This window comes from Heptranchias perlo, chromosome 17, assembly GCF_035084215.1.
Source record: "Heptranchias perlo isolate sHepPer1 chromosome 17, sHepPer1.hap1, whole genome shotgun sequence".
In the NCBI taxonomy this organism is placed as follows: domain Eukaryota; kingdom Metazoa; phylum Chordata; class Chondrichthyes; order Hexanchiformes; family Hexanchidae; genus Heptranchias; species Heptranchias perlo.
This window is the reverse complement of record NC_090341.1, coordinates 57453619-57471843: the sequence shown is the minus strand read 5'-3', so window position 1 is coordinate 57471843 and position 18225 is coordinate 57453619. Positions and strand designations below refer to the sequence as shown.

Below are 18225 nucleotides of genomic sequence, written 5' to 3'. Positions count from 1 at the left end.
AGAGCAAATAAAAACTCAAACCAACTGGGGAAGAAAATCTAGGAAATTCCTCTCCGACTCCCTTAGGCAATCGAAACTAGCCTTCTGCAAGAGCTGATCTCCACCCCAGCCAGAAACAGGTCCAGCTCTCACTTGAAGGAATTCAGTCTATCGGCATCCACCGCACGAGCCAGCAGTCTGTTCCAGAGATTCACTATTCTCTGGGGAAAGAACCATCTCCTGACATCTAACCTAGATCTGGCCTCGTACAACTTAAAATTGTGACCCTGGTCTTCCCTAATCTATTTAATTGGAACAAACTGTCAACTGGAACTCAATCTGTTCCTTTCACCATCTTATAAACTTCGATCAGATCACCCCAAACTCACTAAAGTGCAGAGTTCCAGCTCTTTGAGCCTATCTTGGTAACTAAGATGCTTCAAACTGTTAATTAATCTAGTGACCCTCCTCTGCACCCTTTCCAAATCCTCAATATCACCCACCATGTGAGGAGACCAAAACTGGACACAGTATCCCAACTGGCGCCTGACCAAGGACTTGTACAAGGACAAAACAGTATGCTTTGTCTTATAGTCAATTGTCCCATAAATGTACCCCAACACCCTATTTGTTCTAGCTATTGCTTCATGGCATTGCTCTCGAGATCTATGCTCTAGAATGCCCACATCTCTTTCTTTCTCCACCTGCTTTAATGCTTTTCCCTGAAGGGTGTATGAATGTTCAGCATTCACCCTGCGCACATGCATAACACTGCGCTGTTCCAAGCTGAACACCATTTACCAGTCACGAGCCCAATCCCCCGAACATCAAGATCCACCTGAAGCCTTCGAGCATCGTCTAAGTCCTGACACTCGCTCAGATCTTACCCCCAACACCTACATCTAGATCATTAATAACAATAGTAAAGAGCAATGGTCCCAACACCGATCCCTGCGGGGGACACCACTGGTCTCCAAACAGATCCAAATCCATCTATAACTACCTGCTGCCTACAGCCTACCAGCCATTCAAAATCCAGCTCCATATTTTACCACTAATACCAAAGACTCGGATCTTGTAGGGAAGCCTCTTGTGCAGTACCTTGACAAACGCTTTTTGGAAGCCTAAGTGGCCAATGTTTACTGGACTTCCCTCATCCACCAACTCGGTGACTTCTTCAAAACATACAATCAAATTTGAAAGACATGGCCTTTTTTTGAAGCCATGTTGGGTGTCCCTGAGTAGAGCTGGGGAGTTCTCCTAGTGTCCTGGCCAACATTTATCCCTCAAACAACACCATCAAAACATCAGTTATTTATCTTGTGCTGTTTGTGGGACCTTGCTGACAACAAATTGGCTGCCATGTTTACCAATAAAACAACAGTGACTACACTTCAAAAGTACTTCATTGGCTTTGAAGCACTTTGGACGTCCTGAGGTTGTTGAAGGTGCTGAACAAATGCAGGTTCTTTCTTGGGAGGAACAGCAATTACACCTTTGAAGAGACCGGCCAAGTTACACATAGCTGCATTTTAGTCGCAGAATAATACATTGTGTGTTTCTGGGTATAGTGTTCATCCTAAGTAACAAGACACCTCCAGTCCTGAGCAGCGATGCTGGGGAGGTGCTCAGATATGTAGATATTTCGAGATTATTAAAAAAATTTTTAAAATAGTCACACTATATTTTCAGGGCATAAACATTAATCATAAAATACTACGGCAGTGCTGGTTATTTGGAATTTTGTGTTCCCTGGATGGCCACTGATTTGGGGAAGAGGGAAGGACAGTCAAATGAATTATCTCAGAACACCCCACACACAGAGGTGCAGCAGTATTGTAAGGTTGGCCATGTACTATGCTTGGGATAAACAAGGGTCGGGAGAGAGAAGGAACATTCAAAATGGAGCAGCAACAATGACTTGCATTTATATAGCGCTTTAATGTAGAAAAACGAGATTAAAATAAGGAGATATCAGGAGGGGTGATTAAAAGGAGATATCAGGAGGGGTGATTAAAAGGAGATATCAGGAGGGGTGATCAAAAGGAGATATCAGGAGGGGTGATTAAAAGGAGATATCAGGAGGGGTGATCAAAAGGAGATATCAGGAGGGGTGATTAAAAGGAGATATCAGGAGGGGTGATTAAAAGAAGGAGATATCAGGAGGGGTGATCAAAAGGAGATATCAGGAGGGGTGATTAAAAACTTGGTCAAGATGTGGGTTTTAAGAAAAGTTAAGACTTTTAGAGGAGAGGGAATAGGAGAGGCAGAAGTTTAGAGAGGGAATTCCAGAGCGTGGGGCCTAGGCACGGCCGCCAGTGGTGGGGCGAAGGAAGTGGGCAATGCACAAGAGGCCAGAATTGGAGGAGCGCAGAGATCTCATAAGAACATAAGAACATAAGAAATAGGAGCAGGAGTAGGCCAATCGGCCCCTCGAGCCTGCTCCGCCATTCAATAAGATCATGGCTGATCTGATCCTAACCTCAAATCTAAATTCATGTCCAATTTCCTGCCCGCTCCCCGTAACCCCTAATTCCCTTTACTTCTAGGAAACTGTCTATTTCTGTTTTAAATTTATTTAATGATGTAGCTTCCACAGCTTCCTGGGGCAGCAAATTCCACAGACCTACTACCCTCTGAGTGAAGAAGTTTCTCCTCATCTCAGTTTTGAAAGAGCAGCCCCTTATTCTAAGATTATGCCCCCTAGTTCTAGTTTCACCCATCCTTGGGAACATCCTGACCGCATCCACCCGATCAAGCCCCTTCACCCCACCCTATCTTGGAGGGTTGTAGGGCTGGAGGAGGTTACAGAGATAGGGAGGGGGGAGAGGCCATGGAGGAATTTGAAAACAAGGATGAGAATTTTCAAGTTTAGGTGTTGGGGGACAGGGAGCCAATGTAGATCACGTTAACAAGCCTGAATAAAGGTCTAATATTTGGGTGTTTCATGTTTTTTTGTGACAGGACAAAGTTGCTGCAGAGAGCTTGCCTCTATTGGGCTTCACCATCAGGGGATCAAAGAACGACGAACCCCCTGGACCCAGCGCGCTGTTCCAGCTCTACCACAAAAACATCCTTTACTACTCCTTCAAAGCTGAGGACACCCACACAGCACAGAGGTAAGAGCTGCTCTCGCCACCACACCCAGTGAGGTCTCTTACCCTGGAATCATTGAAAGGTTACAGCACGGAAGGAGGCCATTCGGCCCATCGAGTCCACACCTGCTCTCTGCAAGAGCAATCCAGCTAGTCCCACTCCCCGCCCTTTCCCCGTAGCCCTGCAAATTTTTCCTTTCAAGTACTCATCCAATTCCCTTTTGAAGGCCATGATTGAATCTGCCTCCACCACCCCCTCGGGCAGTGCATTCCAGATCCTAATCACTCGCTGTGTAAAAAAGTTTTTCCTCGTGTCACCTTTGTTTCTTTTGCCAATTGCCTTAAATCTATGTCTTCTGGTTTTTGACCCTTCCACCAATGGGAACAGTTTCTCTCTATCTACTCTGTCTGGACCCTTCATGATTTTGAATATCTCGATCAAATCTCCTCTCAATCCTCTCTGTTCCAAGGAGAAAAACCCCAGCTTCTCCAGTCTATTCACATAACTCAAATCCCTCATCCCTGGTATCATTCTAGTAAATCTCTTCTGCACCCTCTCTAAGGCCTTCACATCTTTCCTAAAGTGCGATGCCCAGAACTGGGCACAATACTCCAGTTGTGGCCGAACCAGTGTTTTATAAAGGTTCATCATGACTTCCTTGCTTTTGTACTCCGTGCCTCTATTTATAAAGCCCAGGATCCCGTATGCTTTTTTAACCACTTTCTCAACCTGTCCTTCCACCTTCAAAGATTTGTGCACATATACCCCCAGATCTCTCTGTTCCTGGACTCTTTTTAGAATTGTACCCTTTAGTTTATATTGCCTATCCCCGTTCTTCCTTCCAAAATGTATCACTTCGCATTTTTCTGCGTTAAATTTCATCTGCCACGTGTCCGCCCATTCCACCAGCCTGTCTATATCCTCTTGAAGTCTATCACTATCCTCCTCACTGTTCACTACCCTTCCAAGCTTTGTGTCATCTGTTAATATGGAAATTGTGCCCTGTACACCCAAGTCCAAGTCATTAATAGATATCAAGAAAAGCAGTGGTCCCAGCACTGACCCCTGGGGAATACCACTGTACACCTCCCTCTGGTCCAAAAAATAACTGTTCACCATTACTCTCTGCTTCCTGTCAATTGGCCATTTTTGTATCCATGTTGCTACTGCCCCCTTTATTCCATGGGCCGCAATCTTGATGATAAACCAACCATGCGGCACTTTATCAAACGCCTTTTGAAAGTCCATACACACCACATCAACCGCATTGCCCTCATCTACCCTCTCTGTTACCCCATCAAAAAACTCTTTCAGGTTAGTTAAACACGATTTGCCTTTAACAAATCCGTGCTGGCTTTCCCTAATTAATCCACACTCATCCAAGTGACTGTTAATTCTGTCCCGGATTATCGTTTCTAAAAGTTTCCCCACTCTCGAGGTTAAACTGACTGGCCTGTAGTTGCTGGGTTTATCCTTACACCCTTTATTGAACAAGGGTGTAACATTTGCAATTCTCAAGTCATAGAATCATAGAAAATTTACGGCACAGAAGGAGGCCATTCGGCCCATCGTGTCCGTGCCGGCTGAGAAACGAGGCACGCAGCCTAATCCCACTTTCCCGCATTTGGTCCGTAACCCTGCAGGTCATGGCTCTTCAGGTGCACACCCAGGTATTTTTGAAATGAGTTGAGCGTTTCTGCCTCTACCACCCTTTCAGGCAGTGAGTTCCAGACCCCCACCATCCTCTGGGTGAAAAAAATTTTCCCCAGTTCCCCTCTAATCCTTCTACCAATCACTTTAAATCTATGCCCCCTGCTTATTGACCCCTCCGCTAAGGGAAATAGGTCCTTCCTATCCACTCTATCTCGGCCCCTCATAATTTTATACACCTCAATTAAATCACCCCTCAGCCTCCTCTGTTGCAAGGAAAACAACCCCAGCCTATCCAATCTTTCCTCATAGCTAAAATTCTCCAGTCCTGGCAACATCCTTGTAAATCTCCTCTGCACCCTCTCCAGTGCAATCACATCTTTCCTATAATGTGGTGACCAGAACTGTACACAGTACTTAAGCTGTGGCTTAACCAGTGTTTTATACAGTTCCAGCATAACCTCCCTGTTTTTATATTCCACGCCTCGGCTAATAAAGGAAAGTACTCCGTATGCCTTCTTGACCACCTTATCTACCTATCCTGCTACCTTCAGGGATCTGTGGACATGCACTCCAAGATCTCTCTGTTCCTCTACACCTCTCAGTATCCTCCCATTTATTATGTATTTCCTTGCCTTGTTTGCTCTCCCCAAATGCATTACCTCACACTTCTCTGGGTTGAAGCCCATTTGCCACTTTTCTGTCCACCTGACCAGTTCATTGATATCTTCCTGCAGTCTACAGCTTTCCTCCTCACTATCAACCACACGGCCTATCTTTGTGTCATCCGCAAATTTCTTAATCATGCCTCCTATGTTTAAGTACAAATCATTCATATAAACCACAAAAAGCAAGGGACCTAGTACTGAGCCCTGCGGATCCCCACTGGAAACAGCCTTCCAGTCGCAAAAACACCCGTCGACCATTACCCTTTGATTCCTGCCACTGAGCCAATTTTGGATCCAATTTGCCACTTTCCCTTGGATTCCATGGGCCTTTACTTTTTTGACCAATCTGCCATGTTGGACCTTGTCAAAAGCCTTGCTAAAATCCATGTAGACTACATCAATTGCACTACCCTCATCGACCCTCCTTGTCACCTCCTCGAAAAATTCAATCAAGTCCTCTGGCACCACCCTATGGATGTTTGGAAGATTATGGCCAGTACCTCCACAATTTCCACCCTTACTTCCCTCAGCAACCTAGGATGCATCCCATCCAGACCGGGTGACTTATCTACTTTAAGTACAGCTAGCCTTTCTAATACCTCCTCTTTATCAATTTTTAGCCCATCCAATATCTCAACTACCTCCTCTTTTACTGTGACTTTGGCAGCATCTTCTTCCTTGGTAAAGACAGATGCAAAGTACTCATTTAGTACCTCAGCCATGCGCTCTGCCTCCATGCACAGATCTCCTTTTTGGTCCGTAATCGGCCCCACCCCTCCTCTTACCACCCGTTTACTGTTTACATGCCTATAGAAGACTTTTGGATTCCCTTTTATGTTGGCCGTCAGTCTATTCTCAGACTCTCTCTTTGCCCCTCTTATTTCCTTTTTCACTTCTCCTCTGAACTTTCTATATTCTGCCTGGTTCTCACTTGTGTTAGCAACCTGACATCTGTCATACGCCCCTTTTTGGTATGTTGCCTCCCTGGTGCCAGGTTCATGGATGTCACTGTGCGGCTGCATAACATGGTGGGAGGGGAGGGTGAACAGCCAGAGGTCGTGGTCCATATTGGTACCAATGGCATAGGCAGAAAGAGGGATGAGGTCCTGCAGGGAGATTTTAAGGAGTTAGGAAAGAGATTAAGCAACACGACCTTAAAGGTAGTAATCTCCGGATTACTCCCGGTGCCATGCGCTAGTGAGTATAGAAATAGGAGGATAGAGCAGATGAATGCGTGGTTGTAGAGATGGTGCAGGAGGGAGGGCTTTAGATTCCTGGGGCATTGGGACCAGTTCTGGGGGAGGTGGGACCTGTACAGACCGGATGGGTTGCACCTCAACGGAGCTGGGACCAATGTCCACGCGGGGAGGTTTGCTCGTGCTGTTGGGGGGAGGGCGTTTAAACTAATTTGGCAGGGGGATGGGCACCAGGATGTAGCATTGGGAAGTAGAAACCAGGTGCACAAAGGATTGAGAGAGAAAGATAGCACTAGAGTAAGAAATAGTAGGGTATTAGATGGGACCAGACTGAGAGAGAGTACAAGAGGGTCTAAGATAGGTTTGCAGTGCATATGTGTAAATGCACGAAGCATGTTAAATAAGGTTGGTGAGCTGCAGGTGCAATTAGCCACATGGGAATACGATGTCATGGTGATAACAGAGACCTGGCTCAAAAAAGGGCAGGATTGGGTACTAAATATTCCTGAATACAAGGTGTTCAGGAAAGATAGGGAAGGGAAGAAAGGAGGGGGGTGGGTGTTAGTATTGATTAAGGAGAATATTGCAGTGCTGGAGAGAGAGGATGTCCTGGAGGGGTCAAGGACAGAATCTATTTGGTTAGAGTTAAGAAACAACAGAGGTGCCATTACACTACTGGGTGTATTCTATAGGCCAACAATTAGTGGGAAGGACATAGAGAAGCAAATTTGCAGGGAAATTACAGAGAGGTGCAAAAGCCATAGAGTGGAGATAATGGGGGACTTCAACTATCCTCATATAGACTGGGATAGCAATAATAATATAAGGGGCACAGAGGGGGATGATTTTTGAAATGTGTTCAGGCAAACTTTCTTAACCAGTACATTTCCAGCCCAATGAGGAAGGAGGCATTGCTGGACTTGGTTCTGGGGAATGAGGTGGGCCAAGTGGAGCAAGTGTCAGTGGGGGAACATTTAGGGAGCAGCGATCATAGTATCATAACTATGGAAAAGGACATGGACCACTCTAAAGTAAAAATACTCAATTGGAGGAGCGCCAATTTCAATGGGATGAGAACGGATCTGGCCCGGGTAAATTGGAATCAAAGATTGGCAGGGAAAACTGTAATTGAACAATGGGTGGCCTTTAAAGAGGAGATGGTTCAGGTACAGTCTAGGTACATTCCCACAAGACAGAAAGGTAGAGCAACTAAAACCAGAGCTCCCTGGATGACAAAAGAGATAGAGAGTAAGATGAAATGGAATAAAGGGGCGTATGACAGATGTCAGGTTGATAATACAAGTGAGAACCAGGCTGAATATAGAAAGTTCAGAGGGGAAGTGAAAAAGGAAATAAGAGGGGCAAAGAGAGAGTCTGAGAATAGACTGGCGGCCAACTTAAAAGGGAATCCAAAAGTCTGGATACTTGATGGGCTAATAATTGATAAAGAAGAAAGGCTGGTTGTACTTTAAGTAGATAAGTCACCCGGTCCGGATGGGCTGCATCCTAGGTTTCTGAGGGAAGTAAGGGTGGAAATTGTGGAGGTACTGGCCATAATCTTCCAAACATCCATAGATACTGGGGTGGTGCCAGAGGACTGGAGAATTGCGAATGTTACACCCTTGTTCAAAAAAAAGGGTGTAAGGATAAACCCAGCAACTATAGGCCAGTCAGTTTAACCTCAGTGGTGGGGAAATTATTATAAACGATAATCTGGGACAGAATTAACAGTCACTTGGCCGAGTGTGGATTGATTACGGAAAGCCAGCACGGATTTATTAAAGGCAAACAGAGAGTAGTGGTGAACGGTTGTTTTTCAGACTGGAGGGAGGTGTACAGTGGTCAGTGCTGGGACCACTGCTTTTCTTGATATATATTAATGACTTGGACTTGGGTGTACAGGGCACAATTTCAAAATTTGCAGATGACACAAAACTTGGAAGGGTAGTGAACAATGAGGAGGATAGTGATAGACTTCAAGAGGATATAGACAGGCTGGTGGAATGGGCGGACGTGTGGCAGATGAAATTTAACGCAGAAAAATGCGAAGTGGTACAGTTTGGTAGGAAGAACGAGGAAAGGCAATATAAACTAGAGGGCACAACTCTAAAAGGGGTACAGAAACAAAGATCTGGGGGTATATGTGCACAAATCGATGAAGGTGGCAGGGCAGGTTGAGAAAGTGGTTAAAAAAGCATACGGGATCCTGGGCTTTATAAAAAGAGACATAGAGTACAAAAGTATGGAAGTTATGATGAACCTGTATAAAACACTGGTTCGGTCACATCTGGAGTATTGTGTCCAGTTCTGGGCACCGCACTTTAGGAAGGATGTGAAGGCCTTAGAGAGGGTGCAGAAGAGATTTACTAGAATGATTCCAGGGACTTTAGTTACGTGGATAGACTGGAGAAGCTGGGGTTGTTCTCCTTGGAACAGAGAGGGTTACGAGGAGATTTGATCGAGATATTCAAAATCATGAAGGGTCTAGACAGAGTAGATAGAGAGAAACTGTTCCCATTGGTGGAACAACATAAGAACATAAGAAATAGGAGCAGGAGTAGGCCAATCGGCCCCTCGAGCCTGCTCCGCCATTCAATAAGATCATGGCTGATCTGATCCTAACCTCAAATCTAAATTCGTGTCCAATTTCCTGCCCACTCCCTGTAACCCCTAATTCCCTTTACTTCTAGGAAACTGTCTATTTCTGTTTTAAATTTATTTAATGATGTAGTTTCCACAGCTTCCTGGGGCAGCAAATTCCACAGACCTACTACCCTCTGAGTGAAGAAGTTTCTCCTCATCTCAGTTTTGAAAGAGCAGCCCCTTATTCTAAGATTATGCCCCCTAGTTCTAGTTTCACCCATCCTTGGGAACATCCTGACCGCATCCACCCGATCAAGCCCCTTCACAATCTTATATGTTTCAATAAGATCGCCTCTCATTCTTCTGAACTCCAATGAGTAGAGTCCCAATCTACTCAACCTCTCCTCATATGTCCGCCCCCTCATCCCCGGGATTAACCGAGTGAACCTTCTTTGTACTGCCTCGAGAGCAAGTATGTCTTTTCTTAAGTATGGACACCAAAACTGTATGCAGTATTCCAGGTGCGGTCTCACCAATACCTTATATAACTGCAGCAATACCTCCCTGTTTTTATATTCTATCCCTCTAGCAATAAAAGCTAACATTCCGTTGTCCTTCTTGATCACCTGCTGCACCTGCATACTAACTTTTTGATTTTCTTGCACTAGGACCCCCAGATCCCTTTGTACTGCAGTTCTTTCCAGTTTCTCGCCATTAAGATAATAACTTGCTCTCTGATTTCTCCCGCCAAAGTGCATAACCTCACATTTTCTAATATTGTATTGCATCTGCCAAATCTCCGCCCACTCACCCAGCCTATCTATATCCCCTTGTAGGTTTTTTATGTCCTCCTCACTCTCTACTTTCCCTCCCATCTTTGTATCATCTGCAAACTTTGATATGTTACACTCGGTCCCCTCCTCCAAATCGGCAATATAGATTGTAAAGAGTTAGGGACCCAGCACCGACCCCTGTGGAACACCACTGGCTACTGGTTGCCAGTCCGAGAATGAACCATTTATCCCAACTCTCTGCTTCCTGTTAGATAACCAATCCTCCACCCATGCCAGAATATTACCCCAGTCCAGTGATTCTTTATCTTGAGCAATAATCTTTTATGTGGCACCTTGTCGAATGCCTTCTGGAAGTCTAAATACACTACGTCCACTGGTTCCCCTTTATCCACCCTGTACGTTATGCCCTCAAAGAACTCAAGCAAATTTGTCAGACATGACTTCCCCTTCGTAAAGCCATGCTGACTTGGTCCTATTAAATTATGTTTATCCAAATGTTCCGTTACTGTCTCCTTAATAATAGACTCCAAAATTTTACCCACCACAGATGTTAGGCTAACTGGTCTATAATTTCCAGCCTTCTGCCTACTACCCTTTTTAAATAAGGGTGTTACATTAGCAGTTTTCCAATCTGCCGGGACCTTTGCCGAGCCCAGAGAATTTTGGAAAATTATTACCAAAGCATCCACAATCCCTACTGCCACTTCCCTCAAGACCCTCGGATGTAAGCCATCAGGTCCAGGGGATTTATCCGCCTTGAGTCCCATTAATTTACTGAGTACCAATTCCTTAGTGATTTTAATCGTATTTAGCTCCTCCCCCCCTAGAGCCCCCTGTTTGTCCAGTGTTGGGATATTCTTAGTGTCCTCTACCGTAAAGACTGAAACAAAATATTTGTTCAGCATTTTTGCCATCTCCATGTTTCCCACCATTAATTTCCCGGTCTCATCCTCTAAGGGACCTACGTTTGCCTTAGCCACCCTTTATCTTTTTATATAACTGTAGAAACTCTTGCTATCTGTTTTTATATTTTTTGCTAATTTATTTTCATAATCTATCTTCCCTTTCTTAATCAATCCTTTAGTTACTTTTTGCTGTCTTTTGAAGACTTCCCAATCTTCTATCCTCCCACTAAGTTTGGCTACCTTATATGTCCTTGTTTTTAGTCGGATACTATCCTTAATTTCTTTACTTAGCCACGGATGGCAGAAGGGTCAAGAACCAGAGGACATAGATTTAAGGTGATTGGTAAAGGATCCAAAGGTGACATGAGGAAATACTTTTTTACACAGCGAGTGGTTAGGATCTGGAATGCACTGCCCGAGGGGGTGGTGGAGGCAGATTCAATCATGGCCTTCAAAAGGGAACTGGATAAGTACATGAAAGGAAAAAATTTGCAGGATTACGGGGTTAGGGTGGGGGAGTGGGAATAGCTGGATTGCTCTTAGAGCTGATGCGGACTCGATGGGTCGAATGGCCTCCTTCCGTGCTGTAACCTTTCTACGATTCTATGATTCTCTTCCTTATCCTCATGCTCCTCTTTGGTAATCTCAGCCACAGACATGGGGTCAGCTTCTCTATGTACTGACAACACCCAACTCTACCTCTCCACCAGCCCTCTCGATTGCTCCACTGACTCTGTGTTCTCAGACTGCTTGTCCGATATCCAGTCTCACATTTTTAAAATTAATTTTTAGAGTGTGAGTGTTGCTGGAGGCCGGCATTCATTGCCCATTGTAATTCAGAGCAGTTAAGAGGCAACCACGTTGGTGAGGGACTGGAGTCACATATAGGCCCAGACGGGTAAGGACGGCAGGTTTCCTTCCCTAAAGGACATTAGTGAACCAGATGGGTTTTTACAACAATCCCACAGCTTCGTGTTCACTTTTATTCACCAGCTTTTTATTACCAGATTTTTTTTTAACTGAATTCAAATTCCCAAACTGTCATGGCGGGAGTTGAACACACTTGCTCTGGATTATTAGACCAGTAGATTGATCACTACACGAGCTTACATTTTCTCCAACTAAACATTCGGAAAACCGAAGCCATTGCCTTCGGTACCCATCACAATCTCCGTTCCCTCGCCACCGACTCCATCCCCCTCCCTGGCCACTCTCCCAGGCTGAACCAGTCTTTCACAGTGTCCTGTTTGACCCTGAGACAAACACACATCTGCTCCATCGCCAAGACCGCCTACTTCCACCTCTGTAATATCACCCGTCTCCGTCTCCGTCTCTGCCTCAGCTCATCTGCTGCTGAAACCCTCATCCATGCCTTTGTCACCTCTAGGCTCGACTATTCCACTGCTCCCCTGATCAGCCTCCCATCTTCCACCCTCCATAAACTGGAGCTCATGTAAATCTCTGCTGGCTCTGGTTCAATCTGACATTAATGGGCTTGTTCCCCTTTCACCCCAGGGAAATTGGCCAATTTCCAGCACAGCCCCTTTATCTCAAACTCCTCTGTTTCTTTATTTGATTTCAACATGACCCTAATTAGGTTCTGGTCTCCATTTGCCAAGTGTTCTTCCTCCAGGTCACTCACATGTCCTGCTTCATTACCCAGGACCAGATCTAGTACTGCATCTTTGTTCAATGTGAATGTACTGATTGAGGAAAGTCTTAGACATTCTAAGAACCCTCCCCATTTTGACCCCAATTATTTGTCTTATTCCAGTTTGTCTTAGTATAGGTAAAACCTCCTCCCATTATTATAATTCCCTTCCAACTGCAGACCTCTCTAAATCGCTTCCAAATCTCACATTCCATTTCGATCCCACTATTCAGTGTTCTGATATGATCAGATCCCCACAGTCTCCTGTTGTGCTGGGTTAATGTGTGTGTGGAGAGGGCTGATGAAGAGACAGCTCCAGGGCTCACGAAGACAACAGGCCTTAGGAACTGTGGATCCTAGTTTCCTGACAGGCCGGGCTCTTAACAGGAGCATGATATTTGCAATGACAAAACTTGCACTTATATAGTGGGTTTTTTAGTGGATTATGTAGTGGGTATTATAGAGGATCATATAGTGGATTGTATACCAGATCGTATAGAGGATCATATAGAGGATCGTATAGCAGATTATATAGTGTCTTTAATGTAGTAAAATGTCCCAAGATGCTTCACAGAGGTGACCAAACACTCAGACAAGCAAATCTATTTTAAGATGCTGCTTAAAACCTGAGAAAGACTATATGAAGCACAATCTAGGACACTTCATGATCCTAGATTTAGTGGATAGGTTAAACAGGAATCCTCGGTACAGACAATTATCGTCAAACAAGGACTGGTCCTCACTTCACTGGTTGCTGATTGTATCTGTTCTCAATTTCTTCGGTCTTGACTATCTGCTCTCCCTGCTCACTGTACTCGTTCTCCCTGCTGACTGTACCTGCTCTCCCTGCGGACTGTACCTGCTCTCCCTGCGGACTGTACCTGCTCTCCCTGCTCACTGTACCTGCTCTCCCTGCGGACTGTATCTGCTCTCCCTGCTCACTGTACCTGCTCTCCCTGCTCACTGTACCTGCTCTCCCTGCTCACTGTACCTGCTCTCCCTGCTCACTGTACTAGTTCACCCTGCTCACTGTACCTGCTCTCCCTGCGGACTGTATCTGCTCTCCCTGCTCACTGTACCTGCACTCCCTGCTCACTGTACCTGCTCTCACTGCGGACTGTACCTGCTCTCCCTGCTCACTGTACCTGCTCTCCCTGCTCACTGTACCTGCTCTCCCTGCGGACTGTACCTGCTCTCCCTGCTCACTGTACCTGCTCTCCCTGCTCACTGTACCTGCTCTCCCTGCTCACTGTACCTGCTCTCCCTGCTCACTGTACTAGTTCACCCTGCTCACTGTACCTGCTCTCCCTGCGGACTGTATCTGCTCTCCCTGCTCACTGTACCTGCACTCCCTGCTCACTGTACCTGCTCTCACTGCGGACTGTACCTGCTCTCCCTGCTCACTGTACCTGCTCTCCCTGCTCACTGTACCTGCTCTCCCTGCGGACTGTACCTGCTCTCCCTGCTCACTGTACTAGTTCTCCCTGCTCACTGTATCTGCTCTCCCTGCTCACTGTACCTGCACTCCCTGCTCACTGTACTAGTTCTCCCTGCTCACTGTACCTGCACTCACTGCTCACTGTACCTGCTCTCCCTGCTCACTGTACCTGCTCTCCCTGCTCACTGTACCTGCTCTCCCTGCTCACTGTACCTGCTCTCCCTGCTCACTGTACCTGCTCTCCCTGCTCACTGTACCTGCTCTCCCTGCTCACTGTACTAGTTCACCCTGCTCACTGTACCTGCTCTCCCTGCTCACTGTACCTGCTCTCACTGCTCACTGTACCTGCTCTCCCTGCTCACTGTACCTGCTCTCACTGCTCACTGTACCTGCTCTCACTGCTCACTGTACCTGCTCTCCCTGCTCACTGTACCTGCTCTCCCTGCTCACTGTACCTGCTCTCCCTGCTCACTGTACCTGCTCTCCCTGCTCACTGTACCTGCTCTCCCTGCTCACTGTACCTGCTCTCCCTGCTCACTGTACTAGTTCACCCTGCTCACTGTACCTGCTCTCCCTGCTGACTGTACCTGCTCTCCCTGCTCACTGTACCTGCTCTCACTGCTCACTGTACTAGTTCTCCCTGCTCACTGTACCTGCTCTCCCTGCTCACTGTACCTGCTCTCCCTGCTCACTGTACCTGCTCTCCCTGCTCACTGTACCTGCTCTCCCTGCTCACTGTACCTGCTCTCCCTGCTCACTGTACCTGCTCTCCCTGCTCACTGTACCTGCTCTCCCTGCTCACTGTACCTGCTCTCCCTGCTCACTGTACCTGCTCTCACTGCTCACTGTACTAGTTCACCCTGCTCACTGTACCTGCTCTCCCTGCTCACTGTACCTGCTCTCCCTGCTCACTGTACCTGCTCTCCCTGCTCACTGTACCTGCTCTCCCTGCTCACTGTACCTGCTCTCCCTGCTCACTGTACCTGCTCTCCCTGCTCACTGTACCTGCTCTCCCTGCTCACTGTACCTGCTCTCCCTGCTCACTGTACCTGCTCTCACTGCTCACTGTACTAGTTCACCCTGCTCACTGTACCTGCTCTCCCTGCTCACTGTACCTGCTCTCCCTGCTCACTGTACCTGCTCTCCCTGCTCACTGTACCTGCTCTCCCTGCTCACTGTACCTGCTCTCCCTGCTCACTGTACCTGCTCTCCCTGCTCACTGTACTAGTTCACCCTGCTCACTGTATCTGCTCTCCCTGCTCACTGTACTAGTTCTCCCTGCTCACTGTACTAGTTCTCCCTGCTCACTGTACTAGTTCTCCCTGCTCACTGTACTAGTTCTCCCTGCTCACTGTATCTGCTCTCCCTGCTCACTGTACTAGTTCTCCCTGCTCACTGTACCTGCTCTCCCTGCGGACTGTACCTGCTCTCCCTGCTCACTGTACCTGCTCTCCCTGCTCACTGTACCTGCTCTCCCTGCTCACTGTACCTGCTCTCCCTGCTCACTATACTAGTTCTCCCTGCTCACTGTACTAGTTCTCCCTGCTCACTGTACCTGCTCTCCCTGCTCACTGTACCTGCTCTCCCTGCTCACTGTACCTGCTCTCCCTGCTCACTGTACTAGTTCTCCCTGCTCACTGTACCTGCTCTCCCTGCTCACTGTACTAGTTCTCCCTGCTCACTGTACTAGTTCTCCCTGCTCACTGTACCTGCTCTCCCTGCTCACTGTACCTGCTCTCACTGCTCACTGTACTAGTTCTCCCTGCTCACTGTACCTGCTCTCCCTGCTCACTGTACCTGCTCTCACTGCTCACTGTACTAGTTCTCCCTGCTCACTGTAACTGTTGTGCTCACGCTTATTTTACAGCTGGATTGAAGCTATGCTTGAAGCCTCAGTATTATAGCATCTGTGGGCCCCGTTCACCATGAGGTATTCCTTATTTGCTGTCTGCTTGACCGAGTGTGTGAGGCATTATCGTGATTCGCTGCCATCACAAGGAATGCCTCGCAGCATCAGACATTCTTAAAGGAACATTTCTGTCTGCACTTGCTCCAGGATTCCTCACTCACTCCGCTCCAGGGCTCCTCACTCACTCCGCTCCAGGACTCCTCACTCACTCCGCTCCAGGACTCCTCACTCACTCCGCTCCAGGATTCCTCACTCACTCTGCTCCAGGGCTCCTCACTCACTCCGCTCCAGGATTCCTCACTCACTCCGCTCCAGGATTCCTCACTCACTCTGCTCCAGGATTCCTCACTCACTCCGCTCCAGGGCTCCTCACTCACTCCGCTCCAGGATTCCTCACTCACTCCGCTCCAGGATTCCTCACTCACTCCGCTCCAGGGCTCCTCACTCACTCCGCTCCAGGATTCCTCACTCACTCCGCTCCAGGACTCCTCACTCACTCCGCTCCAGGACTCCGCACTCACTCCGCTCCAGGACTCCTCACTCACTCCGCTCCAGGACTCCTCACTCACTCCGCTCTGGTGGGCTCCTCACTCACTCCGCTCCAGGACTCCGCACTCACTCCGCTCCAGGATTCCTCACTCACTCCGCTCCAGGACTCCTCACTCACTCCGCTCCAGGATTCCGCACTCACTCTGCTCCAGGATTCCTCACTCACTCCGCTCCAGGGCTCCTCACTCACTCCGCTCCAGGATTCCTCACTCACTCCGCTCCAGGGCTCCTCACTCACTCCGCTCCAGGACTCCGCACTCACTCCGCTCCAGGATTCCTCACTCACTCCGCTCCAGGACTCCGCACTCACTCCGCTCCAGGATTCCTCACTCACTCCGCTCCAGGACTCCTCACTCACTCCGCTCTGGTGGGCTCCTCACTCACTCCGCTCCAGGACTCCGCACTCACTCCGCTCCAGGACTCCTCACTCACTCCGCTCTGGTGGGCTCCTCACTCACTCCGCTCCAGGACTCCTCACTCACTCCGCTCCAGGACTCCTCACTCACTCCGCTCTGGTGGGCTCGGGCTCGGGGAGGAGATGAAGTTGGGATGTGCTGCTTTTTCATGATTTGTGAGTGTTTGTAAAATTACAGAGTGCCTGAGATTAGAACTAGTGTCACTGAACCCTACAGAAACCTGGAGTCTATGTCCTAGAAATGGCTGAACAGGAATTGTATATGTATAATAATATATTATAAGTTGTGATAGAGGCACTGGCTGCGGGAGGCTGGAGCCCGTGTCTGCCAAGGCCCAATCCAATACAGACAATATAAGGAAAAGCAAGAAAGTCTGAATGGAAAATGATAGGAGCCAATAAACAGTCTGAAAACCTGTGTGTCCTTTATTCATTGGCTATCGTCCCAGTGCTCGTCTCATCTTGTTGAAACATGCTGGGACGTCCCTGTCTGCCTTTTCTCCTGGGGCCGATCTCCCACCATCCAGCATCACTCAGAGAGATCACAGGGAGGGGGGGAGATCGGGGGGGGGGGGAGATGGGGGGAGGGGGGGAGATGGGGGGAGGGGGGGAGATGGGAGATGAGGTGAGGGGAGGGGGGAGGGGGGGAGATGAGGGGAGGGGAGGGGGGAGGGGGGGGAAGATGGGAGATGAGGGGAGGGGAGGGGGGAGGGGGGGAGATGGGAGATGAGGGGAGGGGTGGGGGGGGAGATGGGGGGAGGGGGGGAGATGGGAGATGAGGGGTGGGGGGGGAGATGGGAGATGAGGGGGGGGAGGGGGTAGGGGAGATGAGGGGGGGAGGGGGGTAGGGGAGATGAGGGGGGGAGGGGGTAGGGGAGATGAGGGGAGGGTGGGGGAGTGGTGGGGGAGGGGGAGGGGGTGGGGGAGGGGGGATAGAGAGAGATCATGGGGCGGGGGGGGGAATAGAGAGAGATCGGTGGGGGGGGGTTAGAGCGTGGGGGGGGATAGATCACGATCGCAGTGGGGGGAGTAGGGAGGGATCGTGGGGGATGAGTGTGGGGTAGTGAGAGAGATCGTGGAGGGGAAAGAGAAAAGAGGGATCGTGAGGTGGAGGGGAAAAGAGATCGAGAGGGGGAGAGATCGCGAGGGGAGGAAGGAAGAGGTCATGGCTGAAGATGTGCTTGAGGGCCCGAGGGAGGCACTCCTGCTCCTCCTGGCTTTTACCGACTGGATCCGGCCGTTCTCTCCTCCCATCAGCTGCCGGGATTCCCAAGCCCTGGGAAATCCCGCCCGCAGCTATTAAATTCAAATATCAGGAACGAATCCTCATTTACATATAAGAACCACTGCTCCCCACCCCCCCACCCCAGAGCAGCCCCCCAGAGCACGTTA

General features: G+C 48.4%; 1 protein-coding gene across 1 annotated transcript in view; it reads left to right on the top strand.

Annotated features, from left to right (window-relative positions):
* Nucleotides 1–17251, top strand: part of LOC137333943 (FYVE, RhoGEF and PH domain-containing protein 5-like) — a 329534-nt gene extending 312283 nt beyond the window's left edge. Inside the window, 2 exon segments of the mRNA XM_067998296.1 lie at nucleotides 2944–3098; nucleotides 15828–17251. Of these exon segments, the coding sequence (XP_067854397.1) occupies nucleotides 2944–3098; nucleotides 15828–15864 (192 nt within the window). The 3' untranslated portion in view covers nucleotides 15865–17251.
* The last annotated feature ends 974 nt before the right edge of the window (nucleotides 17252–18225 follow it).